Raw genomic sequence first — 21,522 nt, 5'->3', positions numbered from 1 at the left:
GATTTACGTAATAATTTGTGATGTGATTAGCCGAACGTGGCGGAAAAACAATTCCGAGTATAATCCGAAATACTCCATATTTAAAAGGATTTATATTAGCGTAAAAAATGGATAATATAAATTCTTCGTGTTAAAAACAGTTAGGACGAGGGACAAGACTTTTGAGTATTCTTTTGGCGTATAATTTAGGACGGCAGGAAAAGAGCTGGAACATTTGTTAGAACTAAGACGTTTTATCAACTAGCACTAGCTGGTATCGTATAGCATATATCGCTCGTATGTTCCGTGCCTTTTTCGCGAGCATTGTTGAAATGAATTACAGCGATGGATGTATAACTATTGCAGAAATTTACTCGGAATACATAGGCGAAGTTTAGATCACCGCGGCCGAGTTCAGTTTCGATTGAATTCGATCGATCGTGCACGCTTTAGTTACATCGCAATTAAGTTCAAGGACGTCGATATTTCCGCGAAGGCCAGGTTTAATGCAGCAGAGAATCCGCCGGAAAGTAAATATATCCCATGTATGTGATATTCCGCAACTGCAGTATTCTGTTGCAATCAGGTGACGGCCTGAAAATCAAAACGAGCTCTCTTATAAATATTAAGGTAAAATAAGATAAAATAAGAATAAACATTGCATAGGTAGCGTTGAATTAATTTAACATTAGCTAAATATATACTTAGTTTTAACGTTTTAATGCTGGCACACATTTATTTCCTTTCAACGAAATCGTCACGATCTTTTACTATTTCATTCGTGCAAAATAAACACTTACCTAAAAGAGTTTTTTCGAGTTTTGGATATCATTTCTCTCACTAACTTGATAAGCAAGCATGATGAAAACACATTTTATATCACACGTGCGTGGAAAGTGGCCCATTACGCGCGCGCAATAGGCCACTTTCCACGCACTTTGTAATATAACATAGGGTGTGTAAAAACACAAATAACTATTACTTCATCGATATCAGATCGATAGAAATAGCACAGCTTCTCTCTCTCCGTAGTAAAAAATAAGGAATTAAAATGTTATAACACCATATTTTTTATACATATTTTAACAATTTATTTTAGAGCTAAATTTTATAATGAATTTGGAGTTAAAATTTTTTTTTCCTTAATAAAAGTTATCAAAAAGAAGTTTATCATTCGATTAATTTAATAATAATTAATTCGAATAATAGATAATTAATTTGAGTTTTTTTCTTGTGTAATTTTTTATTCCAAGAAATTTGTTATTAAAATTTCGTGGGCCAGTGGACACTGTGTATGACCTCAATTTTGTTACGCATGTCTGATATTTCGCGATCGTCTCCGACGGAAATCTCGAAACGCGAAAATCTGCCGCTGCGTTAATGCATCTATTCGGCGAATAGAATTCGATTGCCCACGCGCCATTTGAACGGCTCGATTACTTTATCGCGAGTATTTCCGCGATAGAATTCACAATAGTATAATATTGATATGCGGCGACGCAAATTAATCTAATGCGCCATTTGCGCCTCGCGTCGCGTGCGCCATTGTTCCATTATTGACGATTATAAATAGTGTTGGCGATATCGATTTTAATAATATTTGTGTATGGTCGGATTTAAATGTTTCTATGACATATCTAAATTTAAAATGAATCAGCTATTGTATTATATAATTAATGCCTAACTGGAATCGGAAGATTTTGTAATTAAAAGTGTATTTTATATGTTACTATAAATCTGCATGTATTTGGCATATAATTTTCTTGTTTTCTTATATATATTATTACTCTGTTATGTATATTCTATATGAAAAGAATACAGTTATAATTTTATTATTTGCTTGAAAGTCCAGATTACAACTCTCGGATTAAACTGCATCTAAAAATCAGTTTTAATTATTCTAAAAGGCTAAAAAATGTAAAACTTAAAGAAAATTGCGCGGTTTTTTCGGAAAACAGATTATGTCAATATAAATCAGTATTTATATCCGCAAATGATCGCTTTTTTGCACTGCTGCTATAGAATCTCCAAAGTTTTTACCAAGTTTTGCACGTTAAAAACGCATCAGATTAATATATTATTAACTCAATGTTTTATTGTATTAATTATCTGCTTTTACAAAACTCTTGTCATGAAATAGAAACAAAAAATGCAACTACGATGTTTGTATTCATATTATATGATTTTATTAAAATTACATACTATTCGTGCACAGTACACGAAAGATAGGTGTACAAAATGTCTTTTACACACATTCTACATATATCACTTTTTATATTTACAGATACGTTGTACATTTAGAAATAAGTAAGGCAGAAATCGAAAAAAAAGTGATCAAAAAAATTTACTCAATTTGCAATCTTGTTCTGATCGATTCGTCAACGCATTGATGTCACCGACAAAGTGTTAATTATTTCGCACAAAGCACATAGTACAGTGATAAAAAAAATATTGCGTATTAATTGAAGATTTTAACTTTTGCATTATGCACGCTCGATTGTCCCCATGAAGAATTTGTTTTTCTCTGAAAACGAAGAAAAATTCGATTAATCATTTTTAAAAAGAAGATTAAAGCAAATTTCGTAATATTGATGTGTACACTAAACAGCGCGTAGGGTAATTTTAACGTTCTTAAGAATTGCGAACAGACGGTAACATTCTGAGGCATACCAGTAAATTTAGAATCGCTCGCCTTGCAACTAACCTTAGCTCTTGAACTAGACGCATATAATTAACACAATTATCGATATCGGTAATGTAAGCCACGTTCAATTTTCCCAGGACATTATCTATATGCAAATCGGATATTAGTACCATCATTACGTCATGTGCCTCATTATTTATTTTTTTATCTGTCTATTTTTAGATACTAAATTGCAGTAAATGCTTTTCGAAGGATGTATTACTCACTTCGACAGATAAATTTTCTTTTATTATTATTATTATTATTATACTGACTGATAAGATCAACTTTTTTTACTGAGAACTTTAAAACAAAATTTATATTTCCGCAAAAACCTGGAGTCTCGCGGCGATCAATCCGACAATCAGAAAGAGAGTCAAGATATTAAAGAAAAGGGCAAGTCGCGTCGTCAGAAACGGCCGTACCGACGTCACTAAACCTCGGTGATTATTGTACTCGCGTATCCAGTCTTGCACCATGATGGTGTTCGGGTCTAGCATTTTAGGACCTAAGATGGCCTGTAATTAAATCAATATAACATAGTTTTTTATGTACAGATATACGTGTAATTTTAATAAGTCTCTTCACATTAAACTTTCGATTACTGTAACTGTAGCCAAATTTCTATCTTAACATAAATATTTTTGAAATGTAAAGAAAGAAGGAGCAATAGAGTCAAAAATGAAATAAAAATGCTACTTCGTCCATCATGCTTATAGCTATCAGTTAGGATGAAACTCGGTAAAATAAGATAAATATTTTCTATATTCTCTCCCTTTTCTTTCCTCCTTTTGCTTATCTCTTATTTTTGCATTTTGTGCATTTCGGCCAGTAAGGCTTGCTATCGCTCTCCTTAGAGAAACCGGTGGGACTGGCGCATGGTATATACTAACAAAGTCGCAAGCCAAGGCCACTGAATTTAACGGCGCTCTGCATAATGGGCAAGGTGGCGGTGCAGGTGCGATTCTAACATCGCAATAATTCGCCAGGCATTCCGCGCATAGCGAATGACCGCAAGGAGCTCTCACGCCAATCTTCGGTTTTCCCAAACAAATCGGGCAAACCTCGCCGTTGTATGTCACGATGGATCTGTCATCGCTGCCAAGAAAACGATAAGTGCACACATATGTGTATTTTATGACACACATTGCTTTGTTTCCGAGGATTGCAAAACGTAAGAGTTATAAAATATTATTTTGGCTTGGTTGGCCAATAAGCAGCACGAGCGATAAATATCCGCGAATGTAGTAGACATAAAATATGCAGAAATAAATTACTGGCATGTTAAAAAAGAAAGATGTGTTGCTAAATAAAATAAATTATAGCAAATATGAATTTATTTGTATTAAAACGAGAATCGGTGAAACAATACTCTATATTTTGCGTTTAATTTACTCCAAATTGTTCAGATAAAACGTGCAGTTTTACATAACATTGTCCAAATATAAACGATACACATCATTTGGATTTCTCGTAAAAAAAAGATCATTTTTAATTTAAAACGCTCGAAAAAGCATCGAGATAACGCATTTCTTTTTTGAAAGTAATTTGTACCTGAGCTTTTTCATTTCGATATTCGAATTGTCGTCTGGCTCGATTGGAGTTTCTCGCGGAGTTCTTCGTAAGCTCCATCTTCCACCAGATGAATCCTTCTTTTTGAACAACAAAACGTAAATTCCGAATCCTACCGCAAGCACCGTAACTCGAAGAGCGTATCCTTTCCATCCCGAGATCGGACCCTCGCTCGGAGGCATGATAAAAGCGAGGGTCCTTGCTCTATATTGTTCGGTAAGGTTCATTTCATAGTTTCCTCCACGAACCGAATTCGATTAATTTAGTATTTCAATTCAATTTGTTGATATTTTTCCGCGATGTATTGCAATCCATTTGAAAATTTCAGGATCGATGAGCTTTGTTTAATTAAATATGTAGATTGATGTGTGAATGTGACACCGACAGATGGTGACAAAGTGATGTTCAATTGTCAATCGCGATAATCTAATATTAAATTCATTAGTTCATGACATTAATTATGAGAATCACAATGTGTTTGATTATTCACAAATCTTTCTTACATTATATTTAACAACTTTTGAGAATTACTTTAAAATAAATTCAGTTTATTTATGATAATTATTTTGAAAATATCACATATTGACCTTTAAATCCAATGATTTATATTATCATCAACACTGTCGCTTCCGTATATAACTGATCTGGAAGAATGCTCAAGATCTGTTTTTACAAATTTTGTGTTGAAATTATTGGGGTTTCAGTCATTCTCTGTTTCTTTCTATTCTATTTTAAAACAAGAATTGATCCTAATTGGGTTCACGGAAATGTCAATCGAGAATCTTGTCTCGCTTGTAGCTCGTAGCCGACAAAGTTCTCGAATCTTGTCTCCTTCGTTAATTCTAGAGTGCTATGGTCAGCGTAACTCCGGTTTCAAATCGTACGATATCGCCTACGATTTTTTATGCGTTCTCGCAAAAGGTGCAACGCATGCACGGGTATCGCGTGACAGCGTGCCCGTTCGTTCGCGGACGTAACCAATTGGGCGAAATCGCTTTGGTCTCTGTGTCAGAAGCCCACGCATTTCCTTCTGAGAAAAGGCGACTCAAAGTCGCCCACGTGCGCGACGAACGACAAACGGCAACGAAAAACATTCGAGAGAATTGGACACACGGTGAATTGGATTAAAACGTGTCGGATGCGCGCCATGTTGGCATGAAACTTTGCTCTGGCTGACTCTGGCACCGGCAACAGCGCTACGCATACTTTCGCATTTCCACTCGACGTACGCGACAAAAGCTTTTATTCAGAGACATATTGAAAAGCTCCGTGCATAAATCTGGATCTCCATTTGTTCCCTTTTTTTTATCGAACTGCCCTTTATTCTCCACCGTGGGTGAATCAAAAATAATAAGTGCCTGCCATAAATTAATATACTGCATATGCGGTATAGAAAAAAAAACATCGTATCACGAACAGAAACGCTTTGTGACGATTTCAGTTGAAGGAAGAGATGTGTGGCCAGCGTGCGACTTGTCGATTATGTTTCACTCACGAATTGATTACTACTGTGTCTTCAGATACCTTTTGATATTCTAGCTTTCAGCTAAAGATGTTACATTACCCTTGAGATATCTGGATTTGTTTCCAGCTACAGCAGCACCATCAACTTCAGCAGCAGATCCTCCGGCAGCAGTACCATGCCCAGGAACGACAATTGGCTGAACTGCACGAACAACAGATGCATCAACTAAAGGTAAGCCGGGTAAGTCTAATCTTGTAGTAGATTTTTTTATGTTTTACACCGACTTGTTATTTGATTAAGTCATCTTCTCTATAAGAATGTCTGTAAAATAGGGGTTCCCAACTTTATACTTTGTCAGGAGAACCATATTAAAATTTTTGTAATAATCCGGTGGCCTTATCTTTAAAAATCACATAAAAGCGAAATATCTTTATTTAAAAATTATAACGTCGAAATTTCTTAGCAGGCGGGATAAAACTTCACGGGGGGTCGGATCCAGCCCGCGAGTCGTAAATTGGGAACCCCCAATGTAGAAGATTTTCTTCAGATTTTGTTCAACAAACTAAATATTATTTAAATAATCAGCTCTCTTCCGGAGATCATTATTACCCCTTTTATGTCGACTTCCACGTAGCGAGAAGATAAATCGTGCGGCAATATTTCTTAACCGATGGTTCGCTGATACATCATCTATATCCTACGCGCTGCGCTGCCCGGTTATCGCGGTTTTATCCTAGAATACGTCTCTCTCCGAACGATGACCATTACTCGCTGTGGTGCAAACGATTAAAGGCCGTGGCACATAGAAAAACTTAAGCAGTAAGCAAATCAGCCAATTACAGTCAAGAACTTAAGGCACGGTCCTAAGCAGTAGCAAATCCATACACTGCATGTTGGAAAATTTGTGCAGTTTTGTTAAAAAAAGTCCTTGTTAAAATTTTTGTGTAAAATAATCAACACATACATGTGTGGATTTAACATATGCCTGCTATGTTAATTGAACTAAACAAATTTAAAATGTAAAATTATTAAAATAATTTAAAAAATATGTTAAAGTAACACATGTTGAACGTATTTATTAAATGTGTCGAAATTTACAGAAAAAGAGTGTTGATTTTACTCTATAACAGAAGTGGGAATGAAAATTTACAAAAAAAGAGTGCTGATTTTATCTTACAATCTTAACTTCAACATAAAAGTTATGTTAATTGTACACATAATTACGATCAGAATTACATTTCCTTTCTGTTGAAATATCATAACATAATATCGGTGTTAACATTTAACATCCAGATTATGTTAACACAAAAATTTGAGTGGACCATTTGGGACATGTGATTTATGTTATATTTAACACAAATTTTCCAACAGTGTACCGTTGACTTCCTTACTGCTTTTACTGCTTAAGTTTTTCTATGTGCCACGGCCTTTACGGCAACAGTACGGCAGCTTGTGTATTATTACGCGCACTATATAGAGAGGGATTCTTTCCTCTTTTTACTCGATGTTTGCCTCTCGTCCCTGTTGTCCATGGCGATTCTTTGGCAATGCTTGGACGCCGCTGCTTCGCGTCCCCCCTTCTCTCTCTCTCTCTCTTTCTACTTCTCTCTATTTCTCTCTGTGCTAGTCGAAAGTCCAGCGGAATATTCCTCTCATTGTCGGCGAAGCGCGTAACGTGCGTCACGGGAGGCGATAATAACAATAACGGTTGATCGTGAAAATAAACTGGCCTGCATTGCGCTGCGTCGCTCCGCGTCATCGCGAAATTCCGCGATCCTTAGCTCGCTAGGCTCGCTTATCTCTCTCTCTCTCTCTCTTTCTCTCCGCGGTTATAGCACGCTTTAATTTCCACGTGTGACACGAATGCATTTTGACACCGGACACAACGGCCGAGAGTTGACAGCTTTTGAGAATAATTGTCTGTCATTTTGCGTACGAACGGGGACGACAATTTTTATACAGACGAAGAAAAGCAGACCGCGCGTGCGATGAACAAAATTATAGGAATCTTTTCAATTAAGTTTTTATTGAATTTGGAGTCAATTTTTTTTTATTCGCGAAAATGCTGGCGCAAGAATAAATTCATAAATGGAAGAGTCTTTTTGTAAACTAATTGCGGTTCTCTCAACAATGTTGAAATATCTTATTTACCTCTCAAAATGTTGGTTTGTATTGGATTTTTTGTTGTAATAAGCGTTCTACTATAAATCGATAATCTTTCCGCATCGTATAGCACGTATATATGCGTTGTGACGCTCGTTTATCGTAATTATGCATGGATTCGTCGCATCGTATAATCTTGCACATGTAACATCGTGTATATTTGTCATAGGAAATTACTATTCATGGACGAAACGAGGTATGGTAAATTAAAATAGACACACGTGCAGCTTGTTTTCGAATAACGCGACTTCGAATTAATCTCAGTTTCTCACGTACGCAAATACATTGCTGTTACGCGTATGAATAAGACTTGACCCAATTAGAATCCGAGTAAATCAAAATTGATTTCTGATCACTTACATTAAAAAATGTGAGATTTGGAATAGTACATTAATTGAGCGAGCCTATTATAGATCTGTGTTAGTGATTCTATCATATATTCCATTTTTAATTATTTCATCAAACATTTATGTCACACATCTTTAAAAGAACATTTTTCCTTTGTTAGACTTTTATTATTTTTAGTCAGAGAATGTCTGCTTTTTATCGTTTGATGTCATTCTCATTTTCATGTAAAATGTATAAATATTCTCTGTATAAGTTGCTACGAAATCTCTTTTGAAGTTTTATTTAAACGTTTATATTTTTAATTAAAATTCACAGAATTTATTATAGAATTAATAATATTTAATTGTTGTAAGCTTTTATCACATGAGTACACATTGAAATTGAGAATTGCATCCCAATCACGCGTTAGTATCGAAAATCTAGCACCCAAAGATTACAACTTTGAAAGATATGCGATAATTTTGAAGTCATTAATTTTAGTTAGATCTCTTCCACACACACACACAGTCAAATCTATAATTACGTAAATAGTATAAAGATTAATTATTTTACATACAATCTTTAAAGCTTAGGAAGCTTATTTCTTCTACTTATTTTTATATCTGAAATTATCTCTATATTTTTTTACACTGAAAAAAAAAATTGTTTAATCCAAAAAAATATTTATTAGGTGACTTCTAATAGCATATTTACTTACTTTTTACACATATTTATTTAGAATTAGAATTTGTCTAATTCTAAATAAATATGTGTAAAAAGTAAGTAAATGTGCTATTAGGAGCTACCTAATAAATATGTTTTTGGATTAAAATATTTTTTTTCTCAGTGTAGATAACACGATATTATACTATTTTTAGAATCAATCAAATAAAATCGATTAAATTTAAAATTAGATGTTTTAAATTTAATCAAGAGAAATGAATTTGAATGAAATAAATGCAGTGCACCAAATTTCCGTCTCAACATCTGAGTAAAATCGAAACTTCTTTTTCTGGACGAATTTACGGACGAAATACTTTCTTGTACTGCGCTCGGTTTTACTCTCATCGTAAGTTTTGTTTTTCCTTTGAACACTCCGGACCTGAAGTGGGTCCCGTCGCGAGGAAGTGTTGATTCATTCGCACTTTGGTCAATCTCTCGTAATGTCTACACTATTTTCGGCAGCCGACATACGTAAACATACAACGGTGCACCTGTGGCGCGTGCCGACGTCACTTCCGCCTCGCGGTGTTTCAAGCGCAAGAGATGTTAACAGGTGTGCGCAGGTGTTCCCGGTCTCGCAGGTGGATTGCGCTGTACGATTGTATGACGTATCGCACACAACGGGGCGCCTCATTCCGATTTGCTTTATTGGTCTGCTCTCTAAATCTGAATCAGTGAAACTGCTGAATCAGTGACTATTTATTGATTCAGATTTAGAGAGTGGACTGTACTTTATTAACCGTCATGATCACGACGTTTTCTTTCGGCACGCTGCCGCTACCGGATCTCGTGATTAACATGCGGCATTCTTCCGGATTTTATTGGTGACCGTAAGCGGGCGAAGCGTGATTCGCGACTGCACAATTGTTAACGACGAGGTCGACAGAAAATGCGTAATATTAAACACAGCAGTATCAATTACATTATTTATACGACAGATGCTACAGTGAAAAAGAAATCTATTTGTTATGTGTATGTTATTACATTCAATCTGATCGCTCTCATTTATATGTAAATAATTATGTAATCAAGGATAAATTTCCTTCATAATAATTTATATATATATATATATATATATATATATATATATATAAACAATGGTTTATAATACAACTCTACAATTTATGCAGATAAAATTATGAAATAACTCAGAGAAAAATTTACGTTTTATTTTTATAATTGATACGTATTCACAAGTCAAGTAGGAAATTTATCTCAAAAGTTAAAGAGGTTTTATTGAATAATATAATAAATTATGTTAATTGAATAATAAAACAAATATATTATTTGACATTTATTATTCAAAAATGTGTTATAAAGTTTAAAATAGTAAAGTTGTTTTTCGAAGAACTAAAATTGTAAGATTAGTAATTTTCTCTTGACATTAGGATCGATTTTTCTCTATTAAGTTATTCGTAATAGGTCATTATTCTTGTGTCGAACACCTTTTACGTATTTATTTAATATTGAATAATATAGATATATTTTTTTTATTACGTAAATATATATGTTTAATGTAAATTACGCGTATAATTTGCAATAAAAATATTCCTACATAATAAAAGATGAGATTAGGGACAAAATGATTTTGCTGTTCGTTTATACTCACGTGTGTCCAGATCTAATAACAGTATACCGCTCAAATCGATGATACGAGAACGCGAGGGCGAGAAAGCGATCCCGCGCGGAGAAGAGAGCGCGGCTGCCCTCGTTAGAGACGCGAACGTTCCACGTGCGTAGCGGATATTAATTGGCGAATAACGAGACGTCGTGAACGAGAGCGATGCCAGACCGGAGATTAATAGAGCCACGGTCGCGTGGCGATGTCGATGAACTCCGGGAACGCGACTCTTCGTTTTCCGCGGTGGGAATATCGCGAGATTCGAATTAGAGGAGATGACGAAGGAAAAGAACTTCTCACAGAGGTGAGACGCGATTTTATCGACGCGGCCGATGCAAGCCAACATGTTATTTGGCGAGAGCTATTAATAAATATTTTATTCTCGCGACTGTTATTTCATACGATGCCGACGATCCTGGTATGCATACTCTAACGTATACAAGATAGGAGGGCGAGAAGAGGGGGACGAAGAGAAAAGAATGGAAGAGAGAGTGAGAAAGGAGGAGAGGGGAAGAGGAGATAAAAGAGAAAAGAGAGTGGGAGGATGAGGGAGGAGGAGAGGGCGAAAGAGAAGGAGAGAGAGTGAGAGAGAGAGAGAGAGAGAGAGAGAGAGAAAGGGAGAGTGTTTATCGCACGGGAAAGATTATGCGACGCGCGATTAGATTAACTTTACGTTACTCACGTGCTTCTTTTTTACTTGCGCGGGGTGTATTTTATATCCTGCATTTTGTTTATAATGTAAAGATATATAAAAATAGAGTTTTTGCTGAATAATTTTAATATATTGAAAAACAAATTTAATAAATTATATTTGTTTTATATTATAATTTTCAAATAAAGGCAGAAAGGCAAATTAGAATCAGGCGTTTTATCAACTTTTATTTGTTTATTAAAATTACCTTTTATGTAATTTAGTTAATACAATTTATAAAAATAAAATAATAAAGTAAAATAATGAAATATTTGAACATAAAACAAAATAAATTACAAATTTTAGTTTTATAATGTGAAGATATATTACTTATAATTTTTATATGACTTGATCTATTTCGTTGATATGATATTTGAGTCATTCAATTCAAAGTCATTGTAATTTTTACCGTTTAAATCTTGATTAAAGTGCTCAGATTTTATGAATATAATCTTCTAAATCCTATTACAAAATACGAAAGATTATTAGTTACTATAAAACTCGAAATTACTATTTATTTGTATTTATTTTTTGCACTTTATTATTTACTTGCCATTCTTTGGCTACTGATAATTATTGCAAAAATGTAATTCAATTTATATAGTTCTGAAGTCTTTTGAATTGTTATTACATACTCTAGATTGTAAACGAAAATAAATAAGATATTAATTAGACATTAAACATTATAATATATATTATATATTTTTTTTATGTAATAGTATTAAATTTATCAGGTTTTTTAAGCGCAATAATCAGAAATATTGTATTCTTCTATTACTTGTGCAGGCTGTATTGTACACTCTACGTATTTTTATATTGATTTTTTAGAGATTCTATCCATGTTTTTTTTTTTCCAATTTAAAGATGTACAAGAGCATTGATAAGAAAGTTTTACCCGATCAATTTATCGAATTTCTAATATTGGTGTATGCACAGCGCGCGAATAATATAGAGCTTAATGCTTCGCTTGGCTACCCTTACTTCTATATGTGCGATTATAACTAATTCGATTCGCGTATTGTAGTCACTTCTGTTTTTCCGCACTTTATCTGCGCTATTGTCTGATTAAGGGCCGGTTGTTCCAACCTATTGGTAAGCTACCTGATAGTTAAATCACATGTATCTTTGTCCAATGTAAAAAATAAACAAAGACATACATATGATTTAACTATTAGGTACTTTACCAACAGACTGGAACAACCAGCCCTAAGATAATTCGTTTTTCTTCGCGCTCGTATTTTCCCTTGTAATATCCATCACTCGTTATTGAGATCTCAAAATCTCGGGTACTTGCAACTCGTGCGTTCGCGTAAGAGTCTCGCGCTGCGCGTGTACTTGGCGCGAGACACTATACCGTGCCTCTTGATTGATACATTTTGAAATGATCCTTTATTACATTCTTGTCCCTTGTAATATCCCATGAATGGCATATCTTTTATAAGTTTTGGATTAAAAACACATATTTGATTTTATTTTGTCTTATTAATTCTGAAAACAAGGTTGCATCAAATACGAAATCTTGTTTAGCATGTTGATCTGTTAAGGAGGAACTGCTGGTGCAGTACGGAATATATATTGTCATGACAGGTTTTGTGACAGGGATCTGAGTCTCAACTTTGAAAACGCGTGGTACATTCCATGCGAGAAAAGCAGACGAGATAACGTATGGAAAATTACCGTTGAATCCCATGGCCATTGATGCAGCAGCTGTGCGTGGCGTCTCGTAATCGAGCTAAAGCCGCCGATAATAACTCGGGGGACACGGTTTGCGTCATTTACAGACGATGATTGTTCGAGCTGCGTGAGTTATGCGCGCAGTTACCGGATTAAATCAATTAAAGCATATAGCTTCGGAGGGGGCGGGGGATTGGATCTAACATAAATACTGCCCTTGCAATATTTCCCGGCTCGCAAATGCGTATCCTCGGATTCTGATTTCGATCGAAATATAATTACGCCACCTATCGCGACGAACGCCCCACTTTTATCCCTATTCGCGGAATCCTATAATGATCTCAGGATGAAAGCGCACATAGGAGATACGTCGTAAAAGAAAAGATGAGTTTCTGAGAACTTACCTTTGCCCGCAGCTCTGGGAGCAGCAGAAGCAGATGGAGGAACAGAGGCGAGAGAAAGAAAGGCTCGAGGCTCTGAGAAAGAAGGACAAGCACGATCACAGCGCGAATGCGTCCACGGAAGTCAAGGAACGCCTTCATGTAAGTGAACTTTGCTGTTAAATGTTAAATAAATATTTCTAGCATTTTTCAGCTACGAGCAATGACGATTGTAAGTTTACACAAGGATTAATCCTTACTTCTTGAATTTTGCATATTTTCAGTATTATTAATCAGAAAATACTAGTTACGGTTTATAAGTGATACTCGATAAAAGTAAAGAGAAATGCAGGGACAAATTGATCTCGCGCGTTAAGAATGAACAATTTTATGAGCTTTTATTTCTCATATTTACGTAAAATATAAGTCTCAAATTGTCTGAAAGGAACTTTCGTTTAGCTGAGGGAGCAATGTTTAGTCGTTTATGAGCCTCCCAGTTTTCAATCAGAATCGATGTATCGATTTTCCGAATTAGCATGTAAGCGACGCGCACTCTGAATTATACGTGAATTTTATATTTTTTGTTTACGAGGCGCTTACTATTACAGAGTTTCCTGGTGAACAAGAAGCAAAGAGAGGCAGCTGCCGCGGCGAACGGATGTCTACCCGGCGCACCGGGATATAGGAGCTGGTAAGATGCACAATTATGCACGAGAGGTGGATAGAATAAGATAATCGAACTGTAAGATGTTTTGAAGAAATAGGTCTCGTAAACTTGAGTGAAATAAAAACAGACACTCTTTGATCACGAGCAATTCGAAATAAGGCACTTTTTCTGAGTAAAGCTTATATTCGCACATGAATTTAATTTTATTTTACAGATATCTCAACAAACAGCGCTGATATCTGACGTTGAGAATCGATTATATTTCGTTAAAATTTAAATTTCTTTTCAAGTGTACTTTTTTTACATTTGAGAAAAGCATATAGATGTATTGTGGTTCTAGTGGTCCATTTTTTATTACATTGGATACGAATAAAGTATATCTTAAAAAAATATACTCATAAAGAAAGATAACTTGCATCAAATAATATTGATTTTATCAAAATAAATTAAATACTCTAACACTCCTTAGCAAATTTTTACTTGATTTAAAAATATATTTTACTGTACGCAACATAATATTTTATTCAAACAAGTATATATTTATGCAATAGTACCTACGTGTAATTTATATCATACAAGATAATATAAATTTGAAACCAATAATTGCCAATTTAATACGAAAAGAATATTTGAAAGATAAATTTTTTTTTTTTTTTTTCCTTCAAATAATTTTGTTTTGTTTTAAGAGGATATTTACTTCAAACAGGAAAATGTGTTAGAAAATATTAAAATCTTATTCTTTATTTGAGATTATTTAATTTATTTTTATTTAAAAATAATTACTTATCTCGGTAAGACTACTTCTTAATTACAAAATAATTGTTCATATTTACTTTTAGCAATAAAATATTTTATATAGTTACTCCTTTCCAAACAATATTTATAGTAATTAAAAAAAATAATTAAGTCGATAAAATACTTATTATATACTTTACACAATAATCTCTTTATTTATATATATTTTTTCGAATGTAAATGAATGTTTACTAAGAAAAATTGAATGTTTAAAATAGTTTCCAGGCTCCTGCTGGCTCGATTGCCAAGTCCGCGTTGACAGTACACGTAACATTTAAACTTGGCAAAACTGTGAACTACTATAAAGCACGAAAAATGATATTTAAAAAACTGAACTATTCTTGCAACATACGCGTCATTTTTCTTTTAGTGTAGTATTTTTATATTTAAAATAATTGGCGTAGCGTTAAAATATAGAGAACTCTCATTTTATTATAACTTAATATGCGAAATTAAATAGTTATTTCAATTTGGCAGTTGAACAGCTTGTTTTCGTTCTTGATTAGGCATAATTCAATTCGACATATATGGGTTATCGATTTCCTAAACAAAAAGGGAATTTTCATATATTTTACAAGTCTGTTCTATAACGATTGCAAATGCTATTTTATTGAAAAATATTTTTATTTTAATATATGTTGCAAGAATTTTCATGTATTTCATGCTATATTTTTTCTCTTTGGAGAGAAATTATCAATCCAAGATAGCCGCAGTGAGTGAACAAGAATCTTAAAAATATAATATTCAATTTTGGTAATTCATATTTTGTTGTAAAAATAATATTACTTTGTTTTTTGTTATAATATTATCTATTACGCATTATTTTATTTTGTAAATATTGATTTTTAATAATAAAGGATTAAGAAATAGTTATTTGTGTAACAAGTGAGGTAATAGGGAGTGTAAGTCGTGTGTAAACTGTGTAAAGATGAAAATTCCCGGGTGCGGAGTTTACGCACGAGCCGAAGGCGAGTGCGGTAACCGCACCCGGGAATTTTCATCTTTACACAGGACTTACACTCTCTATTTTATGTTGCAAGTGCTTGGAAAGTGGTCTATCACGCACGCGTAGCGTGCGTAATGGGGCACTTTCCATGCACGTGTTGCATAAAATTGTTTATTGTTATAAATCAATATTTCTTTATAATAATTTTTCTTGTAATAAACGAAAATTTTGTTTTATTTTTTTATTATTATAGACAAATAAATATTAAGGTTAACTAGTTGATACTAGTTGATACTAGATTATTCTAAGAAAATGTTATTTTTCTAATAAACATGTGTTTTACTTTATTTAAATGGCATTTTGTTCGGAACCTTGTATTTATTTATACAAATGGCATTTGTTCCAAATTTCTAATTTGTTAAATAATTTACGATAAAACATATATAACTAAATAACACGAATTATTTCAAATAAAATAAAATTTAAATTTTTGTAATTTAAGTAAATATAGAAAATATATATTAAAATATACATGAAAAATATATATTAAAGTTAAAATAAAATTCAGTTTTGATATTTAATAATTTTTTGATTTATTTTGTAATCGTATAAAACGTAACGTTTATTATTTGACCTAGTTTTCGTAATACAAGTTAATAATGAACAAGATCTTTTCAAGATATGAAACATAAACTTAAAGTTTCCATAACTTTTATGGCTCTTAGATGATTGTAAAAATACAATATTAAAATATTCATATTAAGCGTGATATTTTTTAGTTTGGATTGATTAAAATATGCATAATTTTTCTAATATAAAATAGAAGATTTTAATTAAATTATTGTTATAATTTGTTACATTAATTGTCGCTTATGTAACACAATCACAATCAGAGATGTCACATGAGTTTTTTTATTCTTTTTAATTTTTTAAAAAACATAGCACAAATATAATTATCCCTTTAAATTTAACGTAAATGAAACTTTTTATGAGAATTTGTAATTAAATTTAGCCTTTTACTTCAGAGTGAATGCATTACAAATATTTCATTTTTTCTTATTATAAAGGAATAATGTAAATTATGACTTTAAAATTTGTATCAAATATATTTCAATAATTTTGAAGATCGAATAAGATGCAAGCCATTTTCGGTCTAAGCTTAGATCTTAAGCAGCTCAATATTAATTTTTTCGTATTTATGTATTATTAATAACACACACACACACACACACACACATATATATATATATATATATATTGCAACGTTTTGCTGCGCGCCGATCAACTAACGAAAAAAATGTTTGATTTTTTTCCATTTAATACATATATTATCAGACTAGTTTTCATATATGTTGATAGAGACTTTTTAACTTCATTTTTTTAATTTTTGTTATAAATACATATATATTAATATGCTTTTTTTATTGCGTTTTTTTTTCTGAAATTGTAATAGCTGCAAATATTTATACCCTCTTCTATCTTGAAACCGACTATACTTAGCCAAAGATTATCGTTCCACTTTTAGAATAACTGAAGCTAAAAAAAGTTTCACTGTTCTCGATGCTCTCGATCAGTTTAGAACGCTTAAATCAAAATTTGCACGTTTCATTTCGGTTTTAATGGGTCGTCGCGATCGTCGTCGTTATAGTCTTCTCCGCCGCCGACGAAGTAACGGTAATAGCACAACCTGGCCCAGTTATCCATTTAGCAACGGCCGATGTGCCCTCAACGTTATTTTCTTGTCTCTGCCAATGATAACTTCATCTCAAACATGTATGTGCGATACTCGAAATATATATTTTTTTCACTCAAGTTCTCGAGAAGTCGTAGGAAACGTATATCATCTCCGACTTGCAAAAATGGCATCATGAGTCATATATAAATTAGACAATATTTAGTTCAGTAAATAAATTCAGAATTTTAACATTCTTTTTTAATAGCTCACTTAGAAATATATTGTATAAAATTTATGCATTATTATGTACTTATATAAAAATAACGTTTACAACGTTATATTATTTTAAACTAAAAAATTGTGCGTTAAAAAGCAGGCAATAATTAGATGTAAAAAAAGTATCACTATAATTTTACTTGTCAAAAAATGATTAGTCCAATATATTTAAGTCTACCTTAACTTATCTCATTTTTTTTTACTTGCAATATCTTAATAATAAACTGTTTTATGTGCATAAAGTTTTACGCATTTCGGATTAGATAAGACGCCTCTTTTCAACGTACTTTGCTCTCTTATTGACCATTATTTATCTAAATATTAATGATTTGTTATGAATGGCGTTTCGAATTTTTTTTTTATCCAGGCTACAACCGCAGTCGGAATCATCGAGCACAACAAATGCGGCGCATCCATATCAAATGCCGCAGATGCTTCAGAAGTTCGGCGATGATTTCCCGCTCAGGAAGACAGGTAATTGTCCCGAGATGTGTCAATTAACTTATGCATATTTCGTACAGGTAGTTTGTGTGCCAATAGAATGTCTACTAAAGCATGGTGTTTCGATGTTCGAGAAACGAGTTGAGTCCCAAAAAAAAACAGCTTACGCGTCGACGCGATGTTTGCTTTCTTTGATCATGATTTTATCCGAGAATATAAAGAAAGACAATGATTTTCCTCGACACAAGATTCGCTCGCTCGAATTATCCACGGAAAACGCCGACACGCACATATAGCAAGTCGGCACGTCGCATTCATCTCCGAATTAATTATAGATGAATCTCCAATTAGTTTCTGCGAATATCTGTCTTTTCTTCATGTGACACTTCACGTATATTTGGTCTTAATAAAAATGAAAAAGAATTAAAGCAAATTTGTCCGTTTATTGGCTCTTTTTAATGTATATCGACCAGTTGGCCAGCGAATCGATAATTAATGTGCGCGTTATCTCTAACTGATATACATTTATTTATGCGAAAAAGGTGCTAACATATGTCTGCAAACTCGTATAAGTACAGAAAACATTTGCCACGTGGCAAGGAAGCGGTACGGCTAGCCTTATCTTTTCAAAAGTTTCTGTTTATTGTTTAGTCTCGTAAAAAAAGTTTTATTCTACATTTTCGATTTATTTTTCATGTAGAATTACCCATTTCTCGCTGGTACCACCAGTTCTAAGACAACCTGTAAATTTTAACGATTACTGAAAAAATACTTTTGTAAAAAAAACGCTGGGAACTTATACATATCCTCAATAAATCTCCGGAGAACTGTTTGAACTTTTCAATGCGGCGAACGATGCGGAAAAATAGAAATAAAATTTAAAAAATTGCAAAAAATCCATATTAGTCAACATTTCAATATTCTTCGATGGGAAGCTTTTTGTATGAGAAATATAGTGATAGTATATAATGATTAATTTTCCTCATGTCTTATACACTTCTTAAAAGTTTGAGGTTATTCATTGAAAATGTTTACTATATGAAATAAAATCAAATCTATAATTTAACGTATTTTTTATTATTTTATTCATTATTTTATAATAAAGTAAAAAATAGTATAAAATGTTTAAATATTTTTTACAAGATGAAAAGAGCATTAGACACTTTTTTAATTTAGATACAAGTTTATTTATTTTTTCCGATACTCTTTTATCCCTTTTCTAAAATAGTCCACAGCTCAGTTTTGGAAAAAAGGTTTTATGATTATAATCTATTTTCTTAAAATTAAACAAAATCCTACATTATACACAACTGTGCTAAATATAACTCTTATTTACTTTTAAATTAAGAAAAAATATTGAATAAGGCATGAATCGGACTTTTAAATAGCATTTCACTGGAATATCTTTAAATTTTATATGTGGTCTCAGACTTTTGGTCGGCACTTTATTAGCATTTACACATATGTAATATACATACATAAATAAAATTTTACATAATTACAATAAAATTTTACATAATTTGTAATCATATGTAAGTTTTTCAGTATTTGGAAGAATAATAACGATTTTAGAAATTAAGTGAAAAATTTCTTTATTTTTTTATTTTTTTATTTTTTTATTTTATTTTAATTGTGTAGCGATTCTAAAATTAGTTCGCTTTTCTTATTCTTTAATACAAGTTGAACCTTTGAGCAATTTCGTCGTACATAAAGACTTTCGTCCTCATTATCTCACGAGAGCTTTGTTCAGATAAGATGATCAAAAAACAAAAAGTATTGAAAATATTATTCTATAAATTACAAAAAAGGAGGAGGGAAAAATATACACATCTCAGAAATGACCGCAGAAATATCTAGTAACTCAATATATCACAGGCTATATATGATTTAAACTTCTGTTTAATATGCCGAATTAATAAACGATACTTTTGCAAACGTGACGTACTTTTGCAACTCTCAACATTTTTTATTATTCCTCAAAGTCTTTTATATTTAACCGCGTGACATTTGAACACTTCTGTAAATCGCGCGTGTTATTAATTATTTGCCCCTCGTCCATGCGAGTGTCACGAGGAGGTCTTTGCAGGCCTCTCCCCCATTCGCGATCTCTTCCTCCGCGATAATATGAGCGAGCGAACGCGAACGCGAAATGCGAAACGGCGGGGTCGTCTCGCATCGCGTTCTTGCCTTCCGTCCGTTCCCTTTCTTCTCCCTTCCCCGCCTTCCGTCGCCCCCGCCCCTCGCGCCCCTTTTTTACGGTATGACAATGACCAACTAACAACCGGCTGAAAAAATTGGCCAGCCTCGGAGCCGAACTTGCTGAAGGTGCGACTAAAACAGCGCGTGGAGAGGAACATGGCATCAGCGTTGAGAAACTCACCCCTGATGGCACGCCGGAAGGACCGCCTGGCGTCGCACCTCAAGCGGAAGTCGTTATTAGCAAGTACGTTCCTCTCTCTCTCTTTCACACACACACACATACGCGCGCGTGTGCGCGCGTGAGCTCTCTTCGAGAGAACTACTCTCTAGAGTATCGTAGAACGAGAGTTCTCTCTTATTTTCCTCTGCGCGATGCATTTGCCAACATTATTACATATACACATCTATATCTCTCTCTTTCTCTCTATTTTTTTCTTTCTTTCTCTCACTGCACCCCGAGTGTTCGATTAATAGACTGTTGAGTTTTTAACGTTTGTTACTTACTCTCCTATAACGGCATGAGCAAGACTACTGTCCGATTAACATAATGTAAATTAGCGCTGAAACTGCTCCGGGAGTATTCGAATGAGTTGCCGCTGATGAGACTCCCCAAATAAAACGCGATGGATCGAGAAGCGTCGAAAAGAGTCACGCTTTTAAACGGGTTCTGTCGTTTGGGCCGGTTCCTCGTAGATCATCAATTTTCATACATCAAAATTTACATACATGCATTACACACCAGCGCGGCGCGGCGCGGCGGGTGTGGAGAAGTCAGTTTATTTTCGGAGTACCATTTTCGAGTCGTACGTTTGTCCTACTTGTTCCGCGCGTTGCAAATGCGCGACTTCGCATGCGATATCCGGGCGATCATCATCCGTTTGTTTCGCGTATGTTCTTTTATATTACGCAACGACGACACTGTTCCTCCTTCTCTCCTTCTCTCGGGGATCCCGACGTGCTAATTGTACGTTTTTCAGACCCTGGCAGCAATCCTGAGTCCGGGCCTAACTCTCCTCCGACCGTGAACAATTCTCAAGCCAGTCCCACTGCTGGGAGCAACACAGCGATACAGGAAGTAAGCTTCGACAATACCGCTTATATTTACCACGATCTTTCGATGTTGTACGCCGCGATTTACCGCGAGATATCTCGCTCTGATTTATTGCAGGAAGGTGAAAATCCGGCGTATGGAGGACGTCTCACTAGCAGTAGTCAGCAGGGCAGCCTTTCGGATCTTTCGCTCTT

General features: G+C 33.9%; 1 protein-coding gene across 1 annotated transcript in view; it reads left to right on the top strand.

Annotated features, from left to right (window-relative positions):
* The window catches only part of LOC112454410 (histone deacetylase 4), a 49,806-nt gene that overhangs the window by 21,634 nt on the left and 6,650 nt on the right, over positions 1–21,522 (top strand). The window contains exons 4-10 of the mRNA XM_025015789.1: positions 5,826–5,930; positions 13,315–13,440; positions 13,887–13,969; positions 18,005–18,111; positions 20,381–20,521; positions 21,255–21,352; positions 21,446–21,522. The exon at positions 21,446–21,522 is cut by the window's right edge and continues 8 nt beyond it. Of these exons, the coding sequence (XP_024871557.1) occupies positions 5,826–5,930; positions 13,315–13,440; positions 13,887–13,969; positions 18,005–18,111; positions 20,381–20,521; positions 21,255–21,352; positions 21,446–21,522 (737 nt within the window). The remainder of the gene's footprint in view (positions 1–5,825; positions 5,931–13,314; positions 13,441–13,886; positions 13,970–18,004; positions 18,112–20,380; positions 20,522–21,254; positions 21,353–21,445) is intronic.

Source organism: Temnothorax curvispinosus, unplaced genomic scaffold (assembly GCF_003070985.1).
Source record: "Temnothorax curvispinosus isolate PA1 unplaced genomic scaffold, ASM307098v1 QBEX01005044.1, whole genome shotgun sequence".
Taxonomy (NCBI): domain Eukaryota; kingdom Metazoa; phylum Arthropoda; class Insecta; order Hymenoptera; family Formicidae; genus Temnothorax; species Temnothorax curvispinosus.
The sequence above is the reverse complement of the archived record's forward strand: the minus strand, read 5'-3'. Positions and strand labels throughout refer to the sequence as shown.